Source organism: Dermacentor silvarum, chromosome 2 (assembly GCF_013339745.2).
Source record: "Dermacentor silvarum isolate Dsil-2018 chromosome 2, BIME_Dsil_1.4, whole genome shotgun sequence".
Taxonomy (NCBI): domain Eukaryota; kingdom Metazoa; phylum Arthropoda; class Arachnida; order Ixodida; family Ixodidae; genus Dermacentor; species Dermacentor silvarum.
The window spans coordinates 30,590,085-30,612,849 of NC_051155.1; the positions used below are offsets into that span (position 1 = coordinate 30,590,085).

Below are 22,765 nucleotides of genomic sequence, written 5' to 3' on the forward strand. Positions count from 1 at the left end.
TAAGATAAGGAAAATAGGTTGCAAGACTGACAACTTCCAACATTCACATACAGGATTTTGCGCAAAGTGAGAGGTGTGGACCAGGGCACTGTCGGCAGGACAGTGCCTTTGCTTATGGATCGGCTAATTCGCACCATAAGCACAGTTCATAAAGTTCAGAAAGCTTACAGTCGATCTACAATATAAGTTCTGGTGTGCCAGCAAAGCCGCACAAGAAATACAAGTTGTCGCTTTGGAATATAATAAACTGGGCTCACCATTTCCTTGGCAAAGAATATGTACACCTGAAAACAACATAAGAAGCATTATTAACACACAAATTCGACAGAACTGAAAGAATGAAGTATGTTTATCTGCAGTAATGGGTAAGCTCCTATATTTACACGATTCTAACGCGCCACCAAATCTAACGGACACCCAATACTTTCGGCCTTAAAGGGGCCCTGAAACACTTTTTTAACTAATCATAGAAGGCCTCCCAATTGAAGGAAGTCATTTCACGAATCTCATGTCGGAAAATGACCAATACCCGGCTTTCTCTCTCTTTTCATCTCTGCCAGCACGATGGAAACTACAAAGTGAAGAAGCCAAGAGGGCAAAGCCCCGGCCGAAAGTTGAGCGTCGCGGAGGCAAATAAGCTCATCGCAGCAACCCATGGTGGCTACCGTGGACTACACCATGCAGCATGCTGCTGCCATTTCAGAGGCTATGCAGCTGACGCAGCTACGTGCAGTGCAAAGATGAAATATCTTTTGTCTTCTTGAGATCGAAGAGATATATTTCTCATTTTTTAAACTCAAAATTAACAATTATGTATTACTGAGAATGCCCTCGCGATCGCCAAATCAGCCAATAGTGTTGGTGGGTCAACCTGCTTTCGTTGAAGCTGCATGACGGCACTGCGGAAGCGAGAGCAAGCGATTTTTCAGAGTTTTTGACACAAGGCTGTAAATTCCCTGCTGCGTGCAATGATGTAATATTTGGCTCACGTGTTCACAGCAGCCTCTACGACAGATTGGTAATGTTTTCTTACTACGTTCAAAAAGTGTTTCAGGGCCCTCTTGAAGTCAGAAAAGTGCACGTGAATCTGACATGCACCAAATGAAACATGCACCCGTTATATAGCCTGTCCCCACGTTTGCGATTAGAAAAAAAGGAGACATGCAGAATTTACCTTCAAAGAATGGTAACTTTTTTTCTTTAAATGAGCTTTCATAATGAAAGCAGTGCATCGTCATCACCATTTGTGCTTCATTAGCCACAGATGCCAAGCACACAGGGGCAACATTCCCAAGCAATTACGTTTAGTAATATTACTATCACTTTCACAAGATTTTACGTGACTCTGCATCAGACTTTTCGAAATGTGCGGCCGAGAACGTTCCTGGCACTCCGTGCAAATAGCAAGCTTGGCACAGCACCAGAAATGCTGGTGGCCGCATATGCCGACACATCCGGTGCACTTGCATGAAATGTCGTGCAAGTGATAGCATCTCTGAAAGTGATCGTAGTCGAGCATAAAATGAACCCACAGCTACCTTCACGAAAATGTGCTCTGCCGCCATTTCATGATGGCGATGACACTGCATCTGACGGCTCTGATGGTAGGCTCTTGCCAACGCCGCGAACGCGGTTTTCATTTCGTACCCAATTAAGCAATTTTCTGACACACTTTTCCGGAAAAAAAGAGGTGTGCGTAAGATTCATGCAAGTATGGTATTCAAAAGACGAGGCAGTAAAAGACTTCATAAGTCAAACGCAGCCACCTGTGGTCAACAGGCAGGCACCTGGGTAAGCCCTCTTGCACGTTGTACCCACAAATATGAAATAAGAGAAGCAAAGGACGAAACAGTGACTTTGTTTAGTGTCCTTTTCTATCCTATTTTGCTGCCCCTACTTTGTAGACTTCAGTTAATTTGACTCCAGTTCAATCTTTGCATCAATTTGGACCCAACCAAAAATACCAGCCAAGCCCTGCACATATCTACTGAGTGTTACATAAATAGGAGCACCGTGTGCCGGTCTCCCCGTGCTAAACTACTGGGTCTTTTGCACTCAAATTTAGCACAGAGGTATCATAGTGCAGTGAGTTTAATTTAATACCAGATTGGCATGCATTACTTGACCCGATTAATTTACAATGAATCCAATGTGCGCATCATCTGGAACGACCCCACCCAACAACATGTCAATTTTGCTGCAATGAAACGTTGGTGACATCTGTCACTGCTACGATGAAACACGACTTGCACAATATGCCACTGATAGAGGGTGAGGAATATCTTTTTTCGTGCAGCTGTTTTAAAAATCCTTTTTTTGTATAGTTCACAATAACATTGCTGACAAAAAACGCTTTTTGTTATACTTGTGATGCAGTTCATTTAGTGCACAGTTTCCTCTCTTAATAATATGGCTTTATCTGTCCTTATGAATCATTGGCTCTCATGGTGACAGATGACACCATTATTCCACTGCATCGGCAGCATCATTTCAGGAAATGTGCACATCAGATTAATTGTGAATGAATGAGGCAAGTAATGTAAGCAAGCATCATACTAAACAAAATTCACTGTAAAATGCTAGTTCTGTGTGAAATTTTAGTTTGAGAGAACCAGCTGGACAGTCTCCTGTATACATGGCACTCCTATTTATGAAATACTCAGTATGAGCCAAGCCCTCACCGCATAACTGGAACTTACTTCACTGGTCTGCACACATGCGCCTACCCTCAATGGCACATTCTTAGCAGTGCTTGGAGACAGTGAATGCATTGAAGACACACTATTACCTGCCAAGAACGGCAATGTTCGGCTTGCTGCTGACAGAATTCCACCCACAAATGTATATACGTACGCACCTGTTACACAGGTGCATATACATTTGGGTATACATGCATATATATACAGGTGCATACACAACTCCACCCCCAAATGTATATATTCTGTGTAACAGGCACAGAAACTGTGCAGTCGTCAGATTGCAATGATATAAATCATTTTCCTGCATTTTGTTTAACGGGCCAGACACACAATAATTTTGCAGCCACACTCTGTATCAGAAGTACGCTTAAATGAGAGCAAGACATTTCAAATGCATGAATACTCCTTTCTGTACAACACCACATGAAAACTTGGCGTCCACAACTGCAAAATCACCTGCAGGAGGTATGCATGTGTGTGCATTTTAATACTTCTGCATTTCTTAAATATAGCATAAATAAGAGAGGAATATTCATTTTAGTTAACTGCGATGCTGAAATTATCACACAAATAACTTCTGTATTACTAAGTATGGTGCTTCATACATCACTCACTGATTCGGCTCAATTTATCTGTTCCATCAAATTTATTGGTGTCGACCTACCACTTATGCCATTGAAGGAACACTGTCAACAGCGGCAACATAATTTTTATCATGGGCCAAAAGGCACAAACAATAGCTTGGTAATCCTAGCCACTGTTTGTGCCTTTTGGCTAGCACTTCCCAGAATGACCAGTTCTCTCAGTAGAGAATAGGTACTTTAAGGAAATGTTTTCAAATTTTAATTGCATAAATGGATGATTGAGTGGATTACCACTCAAAAAATATCCTTGGGCCTCCTTCAATATCCAAGGTCTCTATGTAAGCCAGTTACACAAAAAGCTATATTTCTTTCCTACATGACGCTGATGCTGATATTTTCCCCATGGCCTTATTTGTCATGGTGGCCCACTGTGCCTCACATCGGTTGAGATGCAAAGCTCCGTACAGGCCAGGAAACTGTACTCACTGCATAGATTGATTGATTGATTGATCGATGCATGGATTTTATTGGCACAAGGGCCAGTTATGGTCAAAGAGCATCAAGACTGTTTTAAAGCTTGTCACTGGTAATACGGACATGACATATTAATGATAATATGTAACATGGCTGTAAATGGGTCTAAATTCTGTCGCTGTATAAGTGCATAAAATATACATGTATTAAAAGTATGACAATGACTCACTGCATAGAGGTAGTAGTTGAACAGCTGCGACATGCACAGGAACACATCAAAGGCAATGGTGTTCAGCACATCCATCATCTTCATGTACTTCCCTGCACATGACATGGCAAACGCTCAGTAAAGGCCTGAGAGAAAAGCCTGAAGGTACTTTTCAAAATTTCCCCATGACAGCTTGTCCTTAAGGAGAACATCAAAGAGAAAAATGATTTGACTTGCATTAGTAATTTTACCCCTCCACAATACCAAAAACACCACTCTTATAGCGAGGAGAGGCCTGGTAAGCAAGAAAAAGGAGCAAAAAAATCGGGACGGGCGGCAACGGTGCCTTGAAGTTCTTACGCCAGCTCGCCATGACGGTAAAAGATTTAGACGGCTTCTGTTAGGGCCTAGTTAATTGTTATCGGTAGGGGTGTGCGAATATGAAAATTTTCGAATACGAATCGAAAATGAATACTTAGCTTCAAATACTGAATCGAATAATGATATTCAAGTGTATTTATTAGCAACTTGTGAATTTCCTTATATCCAGGTTTAACTGTATTTCTGAAATAGTCTACGTTGACTTCAAATACACTTGTCGATTTCGATAAAACTTGGTTCAGGGACCCTTTAAATTTTAACAAGGAGAGGTACTTTGTCAAGATATTCATGAGAATGTGCACAATGACTTGGCAGGAATCATTTTTTTTTATTCAGAATGTTTCTGCCCTGCTTTGGGCAGCAGTTCAAGGGTGAAAAACAGACGAGGATATGGCACTAAAATGCTAAATGTGTATGATGGACCCTCATGCAGACCAGCCAAGTATAAAATGTAAGAAATACTACCGCTGAAGCCAAAAAAATACTAAATTTTGGCAAAAAATACTAATATGTTTTCTACGCAAGACAGACATTTTTCTAAAAAAAATTTCTGACTTAGTTTTGTAGAGACACTGAACAGGCGTGCTGCTCTTAATTCGCAGCAAAAATGATCTGCGTCACAGAAAAACAAAAATGTTCTTGATATTTATTCATTAAATATTCATGTAATGCCAGCCAAAATTTCACCTGCCGTTCACTTTTGGCACTGCTGCCAGACGGTCCGCATAATCGAGCGCATCCGAAAAGTTAGGCTCTGAAAAATTGCTCGACAACTGCATTCTGTTGAGATCAGTTTTGGCCTAAATAGGATGTGAATTGAAAATCATAAAATTATTGGTGTCAATACAACAATCATAAGCAACCTCTAGAACTCGGGCATTTTATGACAAAATTGCAAAAGTTGTGACAAAATTGTAAAAGTCAAATTCCTTTGACTAATGTACTGCTTCAGAGCATGTTAACATGAATCAACGCCAAATGGCTCCAGTTGCTATCGTTAGCGACTGTAAAACGTACGCACCAAACTGACGCAATACATTGAGGCTCGTGTTGGTGACAAAAGGGCTGCTGCTGCTGGCTGCCTGAGAGCTGGGCTTGGGTTGCCTGCACCAAGACATGGCAGTGGGTGATGCATGTGTGTGCCATGGGAGACTTGAAAGGATGCACTCACACATTTCATCAAATAGTACTCATTAACAACAAATGAAGGGATTATACAGTACAAAAATTAAATTCTAGGGTTTTACGAGCCAAAACCACAATATGATTATAAGGCACCCTGTAGTGGGGGACTCCAAATTAATTTTGACCACCTGGGGTTTCTGAACATGCACCCAATGCACAGTACACAAATGTTTTTGCATTTCGTCCCTATCGAAATGTGGCCGACTCGTCCGGGATTTCATCCCGCACCCTTGGGCTTAGCAGCTCAACGCCATAGCGACTATGCCGCCACGGCGGGTTGCAGTCAAGACTACACACTGTACAGTCTGCCTTAATCAAACCATAATGGAAGTCTTTCAGTGGTCATACTGAGTTCTTTAACGTAGCAGGCCACATACATTACCTCTTACTCCTGTGATTAAAATGGAAACATTTTTCAGTAACTGACAATCTATAACTATAAAGCTGTTACCTATACAATAACTTCCTATGCCAGCTAAAACAAACATATTATCTATCAATGGCTCCCAAAAGCCTTTTGAGACATTAAGGGCAGAAAAGTAATGCAAAATAAAAACAACTTAGTTAAACTCAGCAAAGGAAACCACTAGTCATGCATTGTCTATACCATGCCACTGCTCTAAAATGAAAACAACCAGGCTATTTTATGCCAAGCTTTTGCAGTCTTTCAGTTCTCCCACAGCCTTGGTGATCCCGTAAAGCCTTGCTGAAATCAGCCTCTCACAGGTTGTCATGTAATCTCTCCCGTGCTTGGCAGGATTTTTTTCTTGCTGGTGTCAAATTTGAATTCTGGGGTTCTACGTGCCAAAACCATGATTTGATTACGAGGCACGCCGTAATGGGGGACTCCGGATTAATTTTTATCCCCAGGGGATTTTTAATGTGCCCCCAATGCACTTTTCCAGTGTCTCTTTAGCAAACTTATTTTAACCCCACAAAGCCTAATGTATCATTTTGATAAGCTGCTTTTGATGCCCCTCGAGTTTGATTTAAGTGCGGGAAGCTTAACGCAACACCCATAGCGGTGTTTTTTATTGCTCAGGAAAAGCAATTGCTAATTAATGAAATAATGCACTTATTGATTTTTACCACAAATAACATTATGTTGTTTCTGATACAAATGTACTCTCTGTGTAAGAAATGAAGGTTACCAAGTTGTTTACATTTTTCTTGATGTGGAATGGTGTTTAAGCCTCGTAGTGTTGAGCATGAATGCCTATGGATGCTATTAGCCCCTATTCAGTCAAGTTCTTGAAGAGTTTTGCACTGTCTTGCCACTCAAACAAAGTCTCACTGATGTCACAGAGTCTTTAACTAAAGACAATATGCCACTGGTCATCCCTTAGCAGAACAAAGATAAAACTGTGCACAAATGGTCAAGCCATCAAGTCCACCCTCAGCGTCTAGCTTCCAAGAACACTGCTTTAATAACATCCATGCACTAAGAGTGCAGGCTTCTCTTTAACATAAAGCACTATTGCTGGCATTGCATACAAGGCACTTCTGAGGGCAAAGTAAGATGAGTTTGAGGTGATGATTATTAACTCGTCACAAAGTACTGCAGTCTAAAGGCCAAATGCAATAATATAATATTGTGGCCCACATAAAATGCCTCGCTTCCAATAGCCCAGATATAAAGCAGCCGCCTGCGTAAAATTTCGTGTTTGAAATAAGCGTGGATGTGCCACAAAAAGCTAGTAAATGAAGACGTTTTTACTTCTAAACCAATAAGGCTGAGATTTTTTTTTTTTTCTGGACAACTCCCTTGCCACTTGGTGCGGTAGGTCACACTGACTCAGCCATCATGTACACTCATTTTGGTGGCGTACACAGTGCACACACAGTGTCCCTTAATTCCTTAGCATATGTGGACTGTGAACACCATAGCAATGAACTGTTACCAACTCGCATAAGCATAGCATTTCATTATACTCACTTCCGCTGGGGAGCATCGCCAGTCATTTCGTCAATGTAGTCCCGCTTCAGCTCCTCAGGAACGTCTGAATCATCAGAGTCCACCTCTGCACTGCCAGGTCCATCCTGAATGAGCAGAGGAAGGTGCTGTCATCTCTAAGGAGGCCTGCACAAAGCTTCTGCGTACAGGTGTACAGCTGCAGTATTGCCATGTGCGATTGTACATTATGCCGGTGTCCGTCATCACCGTATTATCACCCGAGGCCATGTGTACGTTTATTTTCTCTTTCTTTCTTCTTATTCACTTAGCTTTTAAATAAAGACGTTTCATCACTCACTCATTATCACAGCTATCAAGTACGCTTAGTGCAAGAGATGTCCACTGTATCCAAAACATCACCAGTTCCATAGCAAAAGGGACATGTAAAATCAAGTTGAGCATGCTTCACAAACAGTGTTGTGCAGCCAAATTCCAGAGACCACAGCATCTACAAAAAGATTTTACTCCTTTCTAGCACAGTCGAGCAACATGGAATTGTCTAAATGCATATTGGTTGAACAGGTGCATGTAGGCTGTACCACTTGATTTCAGCCTGCGTGCCTAGGCTGCCAGGAAAAAAAAAAATTCGCAGCATCTGTGCATCTGTGATCTCCAGGTTTTTGCTTGCAACTGAATGTTCTAGAATGTATGTAAACCTCAGTGATTACTCTGGAATGTATGGTGAGACACATACAAATGCAAGAAAGCAAATTTTCACTGAAAGCCATAGAAAAAAAGACATCGCACTTACTGCTGCTCTGTTCCTGCTCAAATTTTGCAGCAAGATGGCATTTTATGGTACGGATCATTCAATATAACACTTGGTACAGTTACTTGCCTGGTCTTTAATCAAAAAATGAAAAGTTGCTTTTCTCTATGGGGAAGCTAGCTGCTGCAGAGGTGATGCTGCCATAAACTCGTGTTGCCGCCGGCAGCAAAAAGGAGCCGTGGTGCAAAATTTCTGAAATTTTTGAAGCCGTGAAAAAGACACTTAAAAAAAGCATCTTTTTCTCCAGAAATATTGGAAACACTGCTAAGGTATCCAACTTTTATTAGAGTACAGAAGTAAAAATAACAGCACGCAAATACATGTCTTTAACAGTTTTGGCAAGGTATGAACATTCTACAATAAATACCCAACTTTTTTATGTGCTTGGAAGTATTTCTTCATCGCTTTCGGAATTCCCATCTACCAACCATGAAAGCTGTGCATTTTTATGCTATTAGTGAGCGGAGGCTGAAACTGAAGTTCCAGAAGTGTCTGCACCCCCCCATCTGGAACTTCAGTTTTTCAGATTGCTGATGGAGTGTATTTGCCATATGGTCAATTACGTGTTACGGTTTCGACATGGTGAAACCTAGGTCACACATGTGAGAACCTTTAGACGTACAAAGGTGGAAAGAGCAGTCATAAGTATGTATGTTCTCTATTGCAACCCGCTTGAAACCAATCAATAATGGTAAACTATTCTTATCACATATAACAAGAATGTTGGTAATTCAAAAAATGAAGGCCAAACTATTTTTTCAATACTTCTTGTCAAAGCCTCAGTGCCGTCACATACTAGGTGTGACATCATGAATTAAATTTTTTCTTCGTATTTGGGCTGTTTTGGTGCCAGGTTAGTTTTCACAATTTCCTAGGTTGAGCCTGTGGTTCATTCAGAAAGCAGTGTAGTTTTTTAATGAAAAACAGCCAACCATACGATCATGCAAATTCTGTCAAAATCTAGGACGTCTTGATGAGCCAGTGCGAGGAACTTCATGGCAGATTCGAACTTCATGACAATATCAATATGCGATATTATAACCACTCGGATTTTGTTTTGTGCATCTTTTCTGCCTTGCCAAGCTTCCTCCTCAAAGTATACAAAGCTTTTTGCCATTTGTGAAGTGGAATTCATTATTACTGCTTAATCTAACTCTTTTCTTTAGTGTACCTTTAAAAGTCAAAATTGCACACCTGACATCAAATCTAGTGAATGAAATTATGTCACAAGAAACACCTTAAAAATATTCTGCTAGAAGAAGGTCAGTTATAGTTGTTCAGCCACAAAGCCCGCCACCTTGGAAGATGACAGCCCAAAGACTCGCGTCAAGATTGAGAACCAATGGAAAGAAGGAACTTCTGTGGATGCTTTTCTGAAAGTCAAAGAAAGCTCTCTCTTTGCAGAGAACAGCTACTGGAGGAATAATTTCGAAGAGCACAACGTGGGGGAGGGGGAAGGAGTATCTGTGCCACCACAGTGAAAACTCGGACGGAACTAATATGTACAGGATAGTGCCCTTGCTTTGACGCCGAGAAACACAAGCTCAGAAACGATGCACAGAACTTCTCATTTCTCGGCTCATGCGCACTTTGCATTAGGTTAAAAGTAGTGAAGTATTGACACGAAAATTTCACAGCCCAATTTTTTTTATTTTTAGGTAGCTGTTTGACTCCATACTTATGGTACGAAGCTTCGATTAGTGGAGATCGAAAGCCACAAATAATTAATTACAGGGCCTTCCGTGCAAGGAGCTCAAAATGTGCACTACGTAGAGCGCGGCTTAGGACGTGAAAAGGAGGACTATTCTTGCATACCTGCCCATCCGGGAGATGTTCCGACCGGGCGGGGGCAGGGGTCAGTCGGTTTTACCCCCCCCCCCCCCCCCCGACGTCTATATTGTCAAGTACTGAGAGGAGTCTATATTGTCAAGTACTGAGAGGAGAACTTCCTTACAATTTTATTTACAGATATACAAATGACCACATGAACATCAAGGTCTCACTTTTGCAAGCATTTCGTTGTTGCTAGTTTTGGCTTCCAAAATTCTTTACAATTTATTTAGTTCTCGGGTCATACGTCCTGCAAAACCACCATCTAATTATGAGGCACGCCATAGTGGGGAACTCTGGATTAATTTCGACCACCTAGGGTTCTTTAACATGCACCCAATGGACGGCACACGGGCGTTTTTGCATTTCGTCCCCAACTAAATATGGCTGCTGCGGCCGAGATTTGATCCTGAGAACTCGTGCTTATCAGCACAATGCCAAAGCCACTAAGCAACCCCGGCGGGTGTTCAAAAATTCTTCAGCCAATGTTTGATTGTAGGAAATTTCATTTCTTTCACATTTTGCGAGGATGACGATTGCTAACGTCTTCGATGAGCGACACATGGACGAGCGGCACTGCGTCCTCGTATTTTTCCCGATGTTAAATTGCCGTTTGCGCTCTGCATTGCTCTGTGGTATCAACAAAATACCCAGCGTCACTTCGACTGAGCACTACATTAAAAATACTTGAAGATACTTTTTTTGCGTTAGCACTCCTTGCTTTTAAAGCCATGACTGACCATAGGCCTACGCAATGCCAGAGCGGTTGACGCCGAGGAGAACGATGGAGAGTCTAGTGTTGCTAGTTGTGGAATGCGGCATTCACTCACTAGCTTAATGAGACTAGGGCCACTAAGGCACCGAACAACACCATCAGCGTAAGGAGCGGCTTCGCAGTTAACGAAATAGCGCAGTTTCCCTACTACTTTCTTAACAATGTTTTGCGCAATGAACTTCCAATTGGATTGAATTGCGTTCAATTCTATTTGCCAATGTAGCCTGACAAAGCTCTGGATGCGGATAGAAACAGGACACAACTGCAATTTCCGGGAGATTTTCCTGTCAACCGTACAAACAGAACAAATGGTCTAAATCCGGGAGTCTCCCGGGAGACTTGGCAGGTATGTTCTTGTAACCAAAAGTGAAGGTGGTGATCACATGGTACAGTGCAGTCCACTTATAATGATATCAAGAAGAATGAGAAATCCCGTCGATATAACCGATCATCGCTATATCTGGACTGCCGTAAAGAAAAAAATGCCCATCGAATATACCTTTGCAGTCCCTAAACCAAATTTCCCACTTGCGATAAGATATCGACGTTGTAGAAAGTATGCTGTCAAGAATAAAACGTTTATTTATACCTCTAAATAGCGCCTCAATCGTTCGGCGCGCTGAAATAGAAATCTGCACGTGCTTTCGCAGAAGTTTCGAATTCACAACGCCGTGCGCGAACGCTGGCGGCTATAATTTATCAATGAGCGACTTGATCGACGAAATTGCACTTTGGTTGAACATCGGGGTCGGTGTCAATCTCGTCATCACTACTGCTGCTGACGTTGCCTCCATCGTACAACGCCGCCGTCTGTCATGACAACGATCGCCCCATCGCAGATTTCTTCACAGAATGAGGCAGCAGTATATGCACTCAGAAACTCTTCCATTGAAGCACCACCTATTTCATTGTCAGTAGCGACGTGCTCCCAGAGTTCGGTAATATCAGCGGCTTCCACTGTGTTTCGCCCATGGGGGTTTCGTTCCGGCGCACAAATCCCGCCTTTTCCGTTGATCGGCATGGCCACTGCCTTCATGATTGTGGCGCTCCCAGTTTTTTTCATAATCGTCAATATCATCGAATGCGTGAGCTTGTACTGCTTCTAGTCTAGCAAAATTTGCAGTTTCGTATCGAGAGACACAGTTTTGCGCTTTGTCGGTGCACCTCCCGCTGCGCTTCCGCGGGGCATTTCCGTGCTCGGAGAGAGATGCAGCTTATGTTTTTTCTTTTTTTTTTCTTCCCCTCCTAATGATGCTCACTCGACCGCCAGCAATGCGGAGCAGCTGGCGCCATCTTGTGCATGCTGCGCCAACTTGCGATGCTCTCCGTGGCTTTCGCAATCGGCGCGCGGGCGAGATGCGCCGTGCGGTAATGGCGGCAGATACGAACTCGGGTAGGCAAACTTCTCGCCCTTTATCGGTTAAGGGCAACTCAGGAACGCAAATTTCATGATTATTCTGCGTGAAAAACGCCGCCCAGAAGCAAAATTTCCATCGTTATATTCGATTTGCGGTGAATGACTGATCGTTATATGTATACATATTTTTTTATCCTAGCTTTAATGCATAAGTTGATACTGTTAAGTCGACTCATCGTTATAACCAATATATCACTATATGTGGTATCGTTATAAGTGGACTGCACTGCATCATAAACAAATAAACGGCACGCTAGTCAGCCCAGTGTAGCGGTTTAAGGCTATACAATGACCATGTTGCTGAAAGCTGCCATATTTCCCATTCCAATTGTGCGCTTCCCTTGGAAATGCAGGGGAACTCGCTCTCCTCCCTTGTCATGTCAAGTGCTGCTTTCAGCAGCACCCTTGTGAATGAGCGCATTACCACGACTGTTGTCCTCCCTGTAGTTTCTTTAACCATAAAAGGGCAGATCCTGTGTCCTGCGATAAGTGACGCATGTGGAAGTTGCCTCTCTGAGCAACAAACGGTGGAGATGCAGCACACCACCACCATAAGAAATGTATGTAAAAATGTTGCTAAAACTGGGTGAAACAATGCACCACCTAAATCTTTATACTCACAAAGTGACGCTAACCTACGTTTCGCATAATTTACACCAATTAATTCCGCTATATTGGGGAAATAGGACCCTTTTGTTTTTTTTTCCGCTTTTTATGCAGTGGGACAAAAATGAGTAAAAACATTTATTTCGCGAAATTCTTTTTTTTTCCCCAAGCCCTCACATCACTAGTTGCTGCATGTTGCTCACTCCACACATGGCAACCCATCCAGAACAAGTGTTGCATTGAATGATCCGAAACATAAAATGCAATCTTTCTGTGAAACTTGATCAAGAACAGAGCAGCGGTAAGCACAAAATCCTTTTTCCACGATTTTCAGCAAGAAATGCACATCCCTGTGTAGTAGATGGACTTGACCCTTAAGATCAGATTTGAAACAGACGAATGTGCTTGCCACTACCATTGTAATTCAAGTATTTCTTGCTTTTCTGGGCTTAAGCTCACACAATAAAACGTCAGGCTCTAAACTTGCACTTTTGGCATCATTTCTGGTTCTCCACCATCAACGCAACATGACAATACGTCTCAGGCAGACAGTTTCATAACCGAAAAAGTACCCCACTCCATAGATTTTTTCATTCTCGTAACTCAAATGTTGTGAACCCCATAATGCTCCTGGGAAACACTCAAAAAAGTTCAGTGCAACCTGAAGAACCCCTGGAAGTTCTTGGACAATGCTAAGAGGCTCGCGTCAGAACATCCAGGAAGCATGTAGTAGCCTCTTTAGGTTCTTCTGCAGGCATGAAATTCAAGAGATACATGGCTAGTGCACCCCCTGCAAAAGGTGGCACAAATACATGCTCCAAGTTCCAGGCACTGTTAATTTTAAGAAACTATTAATTCTAGACTTTCTTTTTACAACACTATTAACTTAGCTCACTCCAGACACCATTGGTAGGCATTGTGGTGTCCCCATGAAGAAAGAAACAAGTTGGAAAGGTTTGGAAAGGCCACAGTCATACAGGATGACCACAGGCCACAGGATTGGAAAGGCCACAGTCATACAATATTCACTTTCATTAAAGAGTTCAAGTTTTCTCTTTTTTCTTTTTTTTTTTTGCATACATAATGCTGGCACGCGTGCAACACAAGTGCTGCACAATAAGCTGAATGAGGCCTCTGAAAATGAAATGGGATATCCAGAGAAATGAGGCGGCAAAATTTCTCTAACCATAGAGCAATAAAAGCGAGCATTTGGATATAAGGAGAGGCAATTGTGAACATGTTCACATTATTAAAAGGAGAATGAGGCTTAATCCGTAGCAGTTGCCCCCTTTTTGGAGGCCCACCTGTATGCCCCACTTCCTTTCACCTCACTGGCCCTTTAAGTGTTCTGCACTTGACACAATAAACTTCGAGGCACTTTTTTACTGTTCAATATAGACGGTTTCAGTGTTTACAAACAAACCTCGCTTGCCGCTGATTGGTTGCCCCATCGGAACTTCCAGCAGGAGAGCTAGAATCACTTCTGGCTATGTTGTTTAAAGGCATGCGCGACGTGAGGCCGGCGTGTCGATTTTTGCACAGCTTGGTGGAATCTGTGATGAGCTTATTTTACATCGTGAATATTGTCAAGATGACGAGCCACTATTTTAAGGCGCTAAGCACCGTTGCAAAAAATCGGTATCGCCAAAAGCTGATGTTTAGAGGCAGAGAGCTGCCCGATCCGCTGGACGATGATGTCGTGCGATTTTCGTTTTCGCCGGGCTCCAAACACCATTCCTCAGTTACAACCCCGGAGCAACAAGCGGAGCATCTTAGTGAATACATGCAATGAACGTAGACTAGCTGTTGTCTTCAAGTCAGGTAATGGGACTGCCAAAAACTAGAAAAACTTTAATGGCACTTTTTCTTCTTTCTGGGGTTTTACGTGCCAAAACCAGTTCTGATTATGAGGCTCGCCGTAGTGGAGGGTTCCGGATTAATTTTGACCACCTGGGGTTCTTTAACGTGCCCTACAAGACAAGCACACGGGCGTTTTTGCATTTCACAATGGCACTTCATATATTGCTGCAAGATGGAGGATGAAGTGGTAAGCTGTGCATGTGTACATGCACATGTTTTCTGCGTCATATGCCTTGTTTCTGCTTTTCAATATGCATTCACAAATAACTGTACATTCTCAAAAGTCATTTAGTGCAAGAAGCCTAGGTCGACTGAAATGGGACTAACTTAAATGCTCACGAATTTACCACACTTCTAACAAAATGAAACCTGTAGTGTTGGGCACGAGATTGCAATCCATAATTGGTCTCTGTTAATTCGTAAATGCTTTTAGAATGTGGCCGAAACTTCTTACATGCATGCACGGAAATCGCAAACTTTTCTGCGATACCGATACGAATGCTCACATGCTGCCGCGGTGGCTCAGCGGCTACGGTGCCCGGTTGCTGACCCGAAAGACGCCGTTTGGGCCCCGGCTGTCACATTTCGATCGAGGCGAAATGCTAGAGGTCCGCGTACTGTACGATGTCAGTGCACGTTAAAGAACCACAGGTGGTCGAAATTATCCGGAGCCCTCCACTGCGGCGTCCGTCATAGCCCGAGTCGCTTTGGGACGTTAAACATGATAAACCAATGCGCACATGTACCTAGGTAGTAAAGCTGCAGAAGTGCGCTTGTGCGCCAGATACGAAAAACATTAAAATAACACGGCGGCAGCGTGGCACCCGCTAAACAATAATTTAACCTCAGGTTCGTAGCATGGCTATCCACGCCGAGGCAAGAAACTGGACGAGCGGGCAAGCTCGGGGTGAGAGTCGAGCTGCTCTCGCGTGAGTTACACAACATACGGCCAGAACAATCGCGCAGTAGCACTTTTATTATTCAGCATTATAGCAGTCCAGCTACTCCACGTAGTAACGTACCTTGGATGAAGTGAGCAGAGCAAATCTGGGAGCTCTTGGTAGGCTCCCTAGATTTGAAAAACACCGTTGACGAGTAAACGTAATGAAAACAGTTGATGCTCCAAGAGATACTCACCGTCACGCAACACACTGAATGCCACAAGTCGCACTTATATCGATATACCCAAAAAATAGCGCAGAATATGCGCAGGACGAGTGCGCGAGCGAACAAATACAGCAAAAATGAGCAAAAGGAACGGCTACCGGAAGTTTCCTAGGGGCGCCGGATGCCGGTGCACAGCGTTGCCAGAGCGCGCGGTGGCGCTGGATGAAACCGTCTATAGAAAATATCTCAAAATAACTGGTTCAATGATTCAGCTGTATATAGCCCAGAGCAAGTCCTTCTACACAAATTGTTTTACAAATGCAGTCAGTGTTGACAAGTTCAGTCGAGAAATGCATTGAAAGAGCTCACAGCAGGGCTGGAGGCAACAGCGTCGAACAGATCTTCCTCTTCTTCCTCTTGCTGCAGGATGAATGGCTGGCAGGTGGCATCGAAGAGCCGCAGCCCATCACCAGCAGCCAGGCGAGATGGTGCCTCTGGCCGGCTGCCACTCGGCGACCCTGGTGGTGCACTGGTTCTGGGTGGTGGCCTTAGGAACCGCAGCTCCTGCATGCCCAAAAAGCACACAGTCAATTGATTTCTTTGTTACATGCCATAAATTAAAATATGACCCAAGTTTTCAAAGTCCTAAAGAGTGGAGAAGCAAGCGCAGTCCCCCACTGACAGGATGAAATCAGTGAATAAATGCGACAAGAGTAAGCAAAAACAAAACTTAATGACGAGCAGGCTGCCAGGTGAAAACATACATGTAGTCACCATGAAACAAAGCAGGGCTGACACCGATGCCTTGAATTGAACAGCACTGCATAGAAGCCGATATCTGAAAAACGCGCTCATCCATTCAAGGGAAGTGGGCAAGCCAATACCCGTGACAGTGGTTACAGTTGCACACACATGCCAGACAAAATCAGCACAGATGTAACTGATGCATTATGGCAGCACACTTTGATACAAGGACGTAACACAGTGAACAAACACGTCCTTGTTCGAAGTGCACTGCCATATTACATCATGATTAACCATCTAGCCCACCAGTATGTCTTAAACAGATGTAACTGGTTGTTGGCTGTTCAAGGTGATAGTTAGTCAGTGCAGTGTTCAAATTCATCCTGCCCTTTGCATCATTCCTTCATATTTTTGGAAAACAGTGGTATCAGCAGGGAAACTAGACTTCGTGCTTTTGCACTTTTGGCAACTTGCAGTCTGCAATGGCAGCTTCAGTTTACCGAGATAACATCACAGCCAGAGCATGCAAGTTTTGAGTTTCTAGGATGTGCCAGACATACTGACAGAAAGAGATAGATGAAAGGCAAAACTGTGCAAGCAGGTAAATATTTGTGAAACAATTAGGTGCAGGATAAGTCAAGGTAATTCTGACAATGCCATTCTGACTCTCTGCCATCTGCATTTACATGAACCTTGCAGTTACAGTAAGCTAGCCACAGCACCAAGTGTCAAATGGGCAGTGCAGGTTCGCTAGCACCGAAATGAGCATTGCAATGAGTGGTGGTGATTTCTGAGGATACAGCATGATCAGTAAACTAGTGGGTGCATGATGCCAGTGCCATCACACTCATGTGCACTTGTGTATCTAGTTGAGTAAATCAAACCACTCCATGCAGGCAAAGTTCCCCAGAGAAACCTTAAAGTTCACCTGACTCATTCCACGAGCATGTACATAAAGCTGACAATCAGATTTCCCACTAATGTACAAGCTTAACCTGACTCTGTCACGTCTACAAACACACTGCCTGTGTGTCTTTTGCTATGCTCTTGTCTTCATGCAGTTTACTCATGCTATATCAGCCTTTCCTGTCCACTGCACATATTGGCCCAATCTGTGCATTGGAAACACACTTAAGTGATGTGAACAAGTGCTTGTTCACCTGCAGCTGGAGAATGGAGAACGAGGGCTTCACAGGCACCAGCTCCCAGCTCTCATTCTCCAGGAACATCCGCAGCTCCTCCATGCAGCTCCTGCAGAGAGAGGAGGCTGCTCGCTCAGCACTTCCTGTCTGACAGAGCGCCAATGGTCATCTAGCATGACCGCCAACAACACGCATCCATAAAAAATTCTTAACAGCTGTACGCCAAACTGACAACCAATGCATCAAAGATAGCAAAGTGGTATAAGTAAGTTCTCACATCCTTCATAACCTTCATAAGTACAGTAGATCCTCACTGATACGATACCGTTAAGTACGATTTCCCGGTGCCAACGTCCCATGACTGAGAACACAAAAAATAACCCAATACAGTTACGTTTCTTTTTACTGGTTGATATGTTCCTGGAAAACACAATCTTTCGGCACGAACGTTCAGTACATTGTCAAACTGCGATCATATGATACGTTTTCAGGCCACTAGATCCCATGTAGACAAGAAAAGGCACCGTGCGCAATCAAGAACAGTAACTGTTCGCCACAGCAGCTTCGCCCCACAGTACTTGCCCGCCTGTGCCACATGAAAATGCCAGTGCAAACTGTGTTTCTTATTTGGGTAAGTAGCAGCAAATCTCGTGGGCCGCATTCACAGCTGTTGGCACCAACTCTATCACTATAAGCATCTTCATCTATCTGTTTAAGAGCGCTTGTGGTGCAGTGCCGTTGGAAACACACTGTACACTTTTAATAGGCGATAACCAATATGTGCCGCAATTCCTTGTCACCTCTTTGACTGGGACCAGTCCGAGTGTGCATCAGTTGAAAATACGAAAGCAGCCCACAGTCACCGCACTGGCTAAACAAGCTACGTAGAACCCCGCTGATACGTTTTTCACGGAACTGTAAGAAAAAACATAAGAGCCAGAAAACGCAAGAGCCAAGAAAGAGGAAAAATTGAGAAATGAGAGTAGTGGTGAACTGCACAAATTTTATTTTAATTCTTACGTTTGAAAAAAAGTCAGTTTTGCCCGAAAGCCAAAGCACTGATTGCGATAGCAAATTGGTAGACAGCTATACAAAGTAAGGATAGTATTTTTATGATCCGCATAAACTTGTAAACATTCGCACAGGCAACCATGAACACATCACACTCAATGAGCGCGGACATTTGTTATCAAAACGCTGGCGTGAGGAAGCGCCGCAGCAGCAGCGAGCAATGTGACCTTCATGCTGTCTATCACTTCGATGCAAACTGAGCACCGAGAACACACAGCACGCACAAAGCTACGAGCTTCCAATGCACCTACACTGCCTAGACTCTGCCCCCAATGCAGATCGCTTTCAAGATACGGCCCGGAGACCACGCAGTCCAATGTTGATGCCAGAGTACAACGCTACGCGGGCGCGCACTTTTACCACATCACAGGAGTAAGCACACATCATCCTCCTCTAGCTGCGCATGGCTGTTAGCGTGGTTACGTGGACCTCGTGCCCTGTTTATAAATAACCTGCGGCAAATACAAAGGCTGGCAAACCCGAGATGGATGGTGGCTTCATGGGCACCATCTTCCTATATGTTTAGGGCTGGAGGTTGTTGTGTAATCTCGAGTTTCGGAGATGCAGTGAAGCCAGAGGCCAACAAAGCATTCGCTCCCCTCTGCCTAGCGTTGTCCCACTGCGGGCGACACAGTGGAGTGGAAGCAAAAGCTTCACAGGCTTCACTTCGTACCACCGATGTGAAGATATTGTCGATACAGCATGAAACTCTATCTTTGATCACTGACTCTAAAATTTAACAAAATAAAATTTATGATTGCCCACTTAATTTGGATATATTTACAGCCCCTTCCATGCAAGAAAAGTCGGTCGGCGACTCTACTTACTTGTATAAAAGGTCAAATTTCAATATAATGAAGTAAAGTGCCTATTTTACCGACTTCTTTATATAAAGGTTTAACTGCATTTTAATGTTTCTGCAACCGATTAGTTGGGTTTTCGTGCATTAACTTCTGTAATTTCTATTGCTGTTAGTTCTTTAACTTGCTAATAAAAGAATTAGAGAGAAAATGGTGGCCTTAACTCTTTCTGTGCCACGCCCATTGGGCAACATTAGCTCACTATCGATGGTTTGAAACGCCATTTTCGAGATCTTCCCCGTCGTTCACGGACATACAGCGCTATCGGACATGAAGGAGGAGAACTATATTTTAGTTTTCTAAGCAGTTCGATTTTTTTCCCACCAGGCGGTGATTTTTGAACGCACTCTGAAGTTTCGAGATCGTCAAAGCAGAAAGCAAAAATGGCCGTTAGCTATCGACGATTTGAAACACTGCTTTCAAGACCATCCACATCGCTCACGAACACACTGCTCCATCGGACATGAAGGAAAAGAACAATATGTTTGTTCTCTAAGCAGTTCGCTTTTTTCCCTCCAGGCAGTAATTTCTGAACGCGCTCTGAAGTTTTGCGATTGCCAAAGTAGAAAGCAAAAATGGCCGTCTCTCAGAGTGGCGCACACGCTTTGAAAGATCGCTGATCTCGTGATTACGCTGCGACTGCAGCTGATTTTATCGATGGATCGAGCAGCAGCGGGTTTGAGGATGCTGCTTTTTTGTCATACTTCGACTCCCCGAGAGTGACGACATCACAAACCAGCCTGGAACATTGACAGCCGCAGCTCGGCATGCCCAACTGTAGTGCTTGCAGTTAAATTTTTGTAGCAGGATACCTGTTCAATGAAAATTTTTTATTCTTTCGGAGACAGTGCCTATTAGATGGCAATACATTTAGCATATCTCATAATTTTTGTTACATTTTTTTTCTTAGTAGATACAAGCATGTCTTTACAAACTTTGTTCAATTTTATCCCACAATCTTGATTTTGGCAATTTATATAATTTTTATGACATACATCTCGTTAATAAAACTTTTATCTGAGAAAAGTGCATTCATTCTGCTTTTTGTTTATGTATTACATTAAATACTGAGTGCAGTAGTTCCTTCAGAAAAAAATTCTGGCATAATTTACAAAACAAAACCTATTTTCCCCATGGTAAGGAAAACGTTAAAAATTCACCGACGATTACGATACTCCCTAATGTGAAATTTGAGTGCAGCTATATACGTGTTTTCATTTCACGATATAGTGAGGCAATGAATTTGAGAGAGACATGTAGCAGAGTCTGCAATCGCCGAAAATCTGACTTGCGGGTCAATCGCGTCGTCTTTTATGCATGACCCGTCGAAGGTTCCACTGTAGTCACTGGTGCCGCTTGGCTTCCAGAAAGTACTACACAATTCACGTCGTGCATACAATCAGACTACAAAACAATCGTAAATCATGCTAATTGAAATAAGCGCAAATGAGACCAAACCAAGCAAACCAAACAAGCGCGAGCGAGAGCTGACGCGAGCAGACGATAGTACGAAACAAGCGGTCCAGCTGAGACCAGATAAGAGTACGCAACAAGGGGTCGGGCGGGTTCGCATGAAACTAGTTTCCCACGCACGTCACTGAAGGAGCCACTCTCATTGGTCTGCGCCATTCGCGACTCGCGTCTCGCTCTTTCATCGTTCGCTGTTGTGCTCGTTCGCTCGGTTACGCCGTCGCCGACGTTCGCCCCAGGAACGAGCCATTAAGAGCTGCACTCTAAAAGGTTTCACAGGGCCCCTTTAAGCTCCTTTTCAGGCTCCCGATAAAGTTGCAAGGCATTTGAAAACAGCCGACAAGCTGCTTATACTGCTAAAGAAAGCCAAAGATTGCATAGAAATGTAAAAAAAATGTGACCTCATGGGGAAAGGACTACTATTCTGGCAGGTTTTAGGTGCTCTAAGGCTTTTTTGCAATGATTCTGACAAACAAAATTTTAGTCAACATTTCCTCACTTTTTAATTTTTGGGCAGTTGCTGTCACTCATCCCCTTGCCATTTCAAAATTAACATAAAATCGTTCTGTTCTTGCACAGAAGTCCTGAAGCATTGAGCAGTAACAAAAAGCTATCCATTTTCGTCTGCATGCCAAAAATATGTTTATAATACAGCTTTTGTAAAGGTTATTTGTAAGCCAACATGCATAATAATGTTTAACAGTTTTTTTCTTAAGCTTACTGCGTAGTAAAAAGCAAACTAATAGCTTTACAGCACAAAATAGAGCTTCGTGAATATGAGAGGGTGTGGGGAGAGAGAGAGAGCGCGCGGCCACGCTTGCACACATGCACAAAGCAATAGCTCAATAGTGCACGTTGTTGGGCGAGTCAGTCATGCATTGTTAAGCAAGGTGCTGTGCAATACAGTTAAACCTGCTTATAACGAACCTCCATATAACGAATTCCTGGATATAACAAAGTTTTTTCTATTCCCCGCTGTTACTCCATAGAAGCATACGTATTTGAGACTTCTATGTAACGAAGTGGCAGTCAATTTCGTTATATCCAAGTTTAACTGTACTAACATGGACTAGAAGAGCGGAAGGGCGGTCCTTGTGCTCTTCTCGTCCATGTTTGTATTGTGAAGCACCTTGCTTAAATTTAAGCAATAGCTTTTTGGGAGGTTGGGGGGTGGGAGGGGGAGGGGGGGGGTACGCGTCGGGGTAGAGTGAAAACATGAAAACAATGCGGCCACTGACCGGTGGTAGTCCTTAAAGTAGTTGAAACTTTGTTGCCGCAGAGACTGCTGTAGCTCTTCCGACTGGCTCCCACAAAAGTCTTGCCCAATGTCCATCAACCTACATTGAACACAGAAAAAAAAAAAAAAACTCATAACAATGTACTCACATGCACTGGTACAAACTCACTACTAGTGTCGGAAGCACTGCTATGGTCGGCAGACAGATAGCCAATCATTGTCAATGCCTATTTAAAGACCATATAAACACTTGCAACTTTCTGGAATTGCTTTACCAAAGCCATCACTAGTGCGAACATGCCTTGAAAGGCCTAATGACAGCTGCAAACACTGGCACACTGCCGACCCTTCCTGTGCTTCTGCTCTGCCTTTGCACATGTAATAGCTAAGCA

At 43.3% G+C, this 22,765-nt stretch overlaps 1 protein-coding gene across 1 annotated transcript in view; it reads right to left on the reverse strand.

Annotated features, from left to right (window-relative positions):
- The window catches only part of LOC119441402 (syndetin-like), a 97,044-nt gene that overhangs the window by 31,131 nt on the left and 43,148 nt on the right, over positions 1-22,765 (reverse strand). The window contains exons 13-19 of the mRNA XM_037706025.2: positions 22,375-22,473; positions 17,754-17,844; positions 16,219-16,413; positions 7,468-7,571; positions 5,368-5,450; positions 3,987-4,078; positions 258-284 (exon numbers count right to left, since the gene is read on the reverse strand). Coding sequence (XP_037561953.1) covers positions 258-284; positions 3,987-4,078; positions 5,368-5,450; positions 7,468-7,571; positions 16,219-16,413; positions 17,754-17,844; positions 22,375-22,473 — 691 coding nt within the window. The remainder of the gene's footprint in view (positions 1-257; positions 285-3,986; positions 4,079-5,367; positions 5,451-7,467; positions 7,572-16,218; positions 16,414-17,753; positions 17,845-22,374; positions 22,474-22,765) is intronic.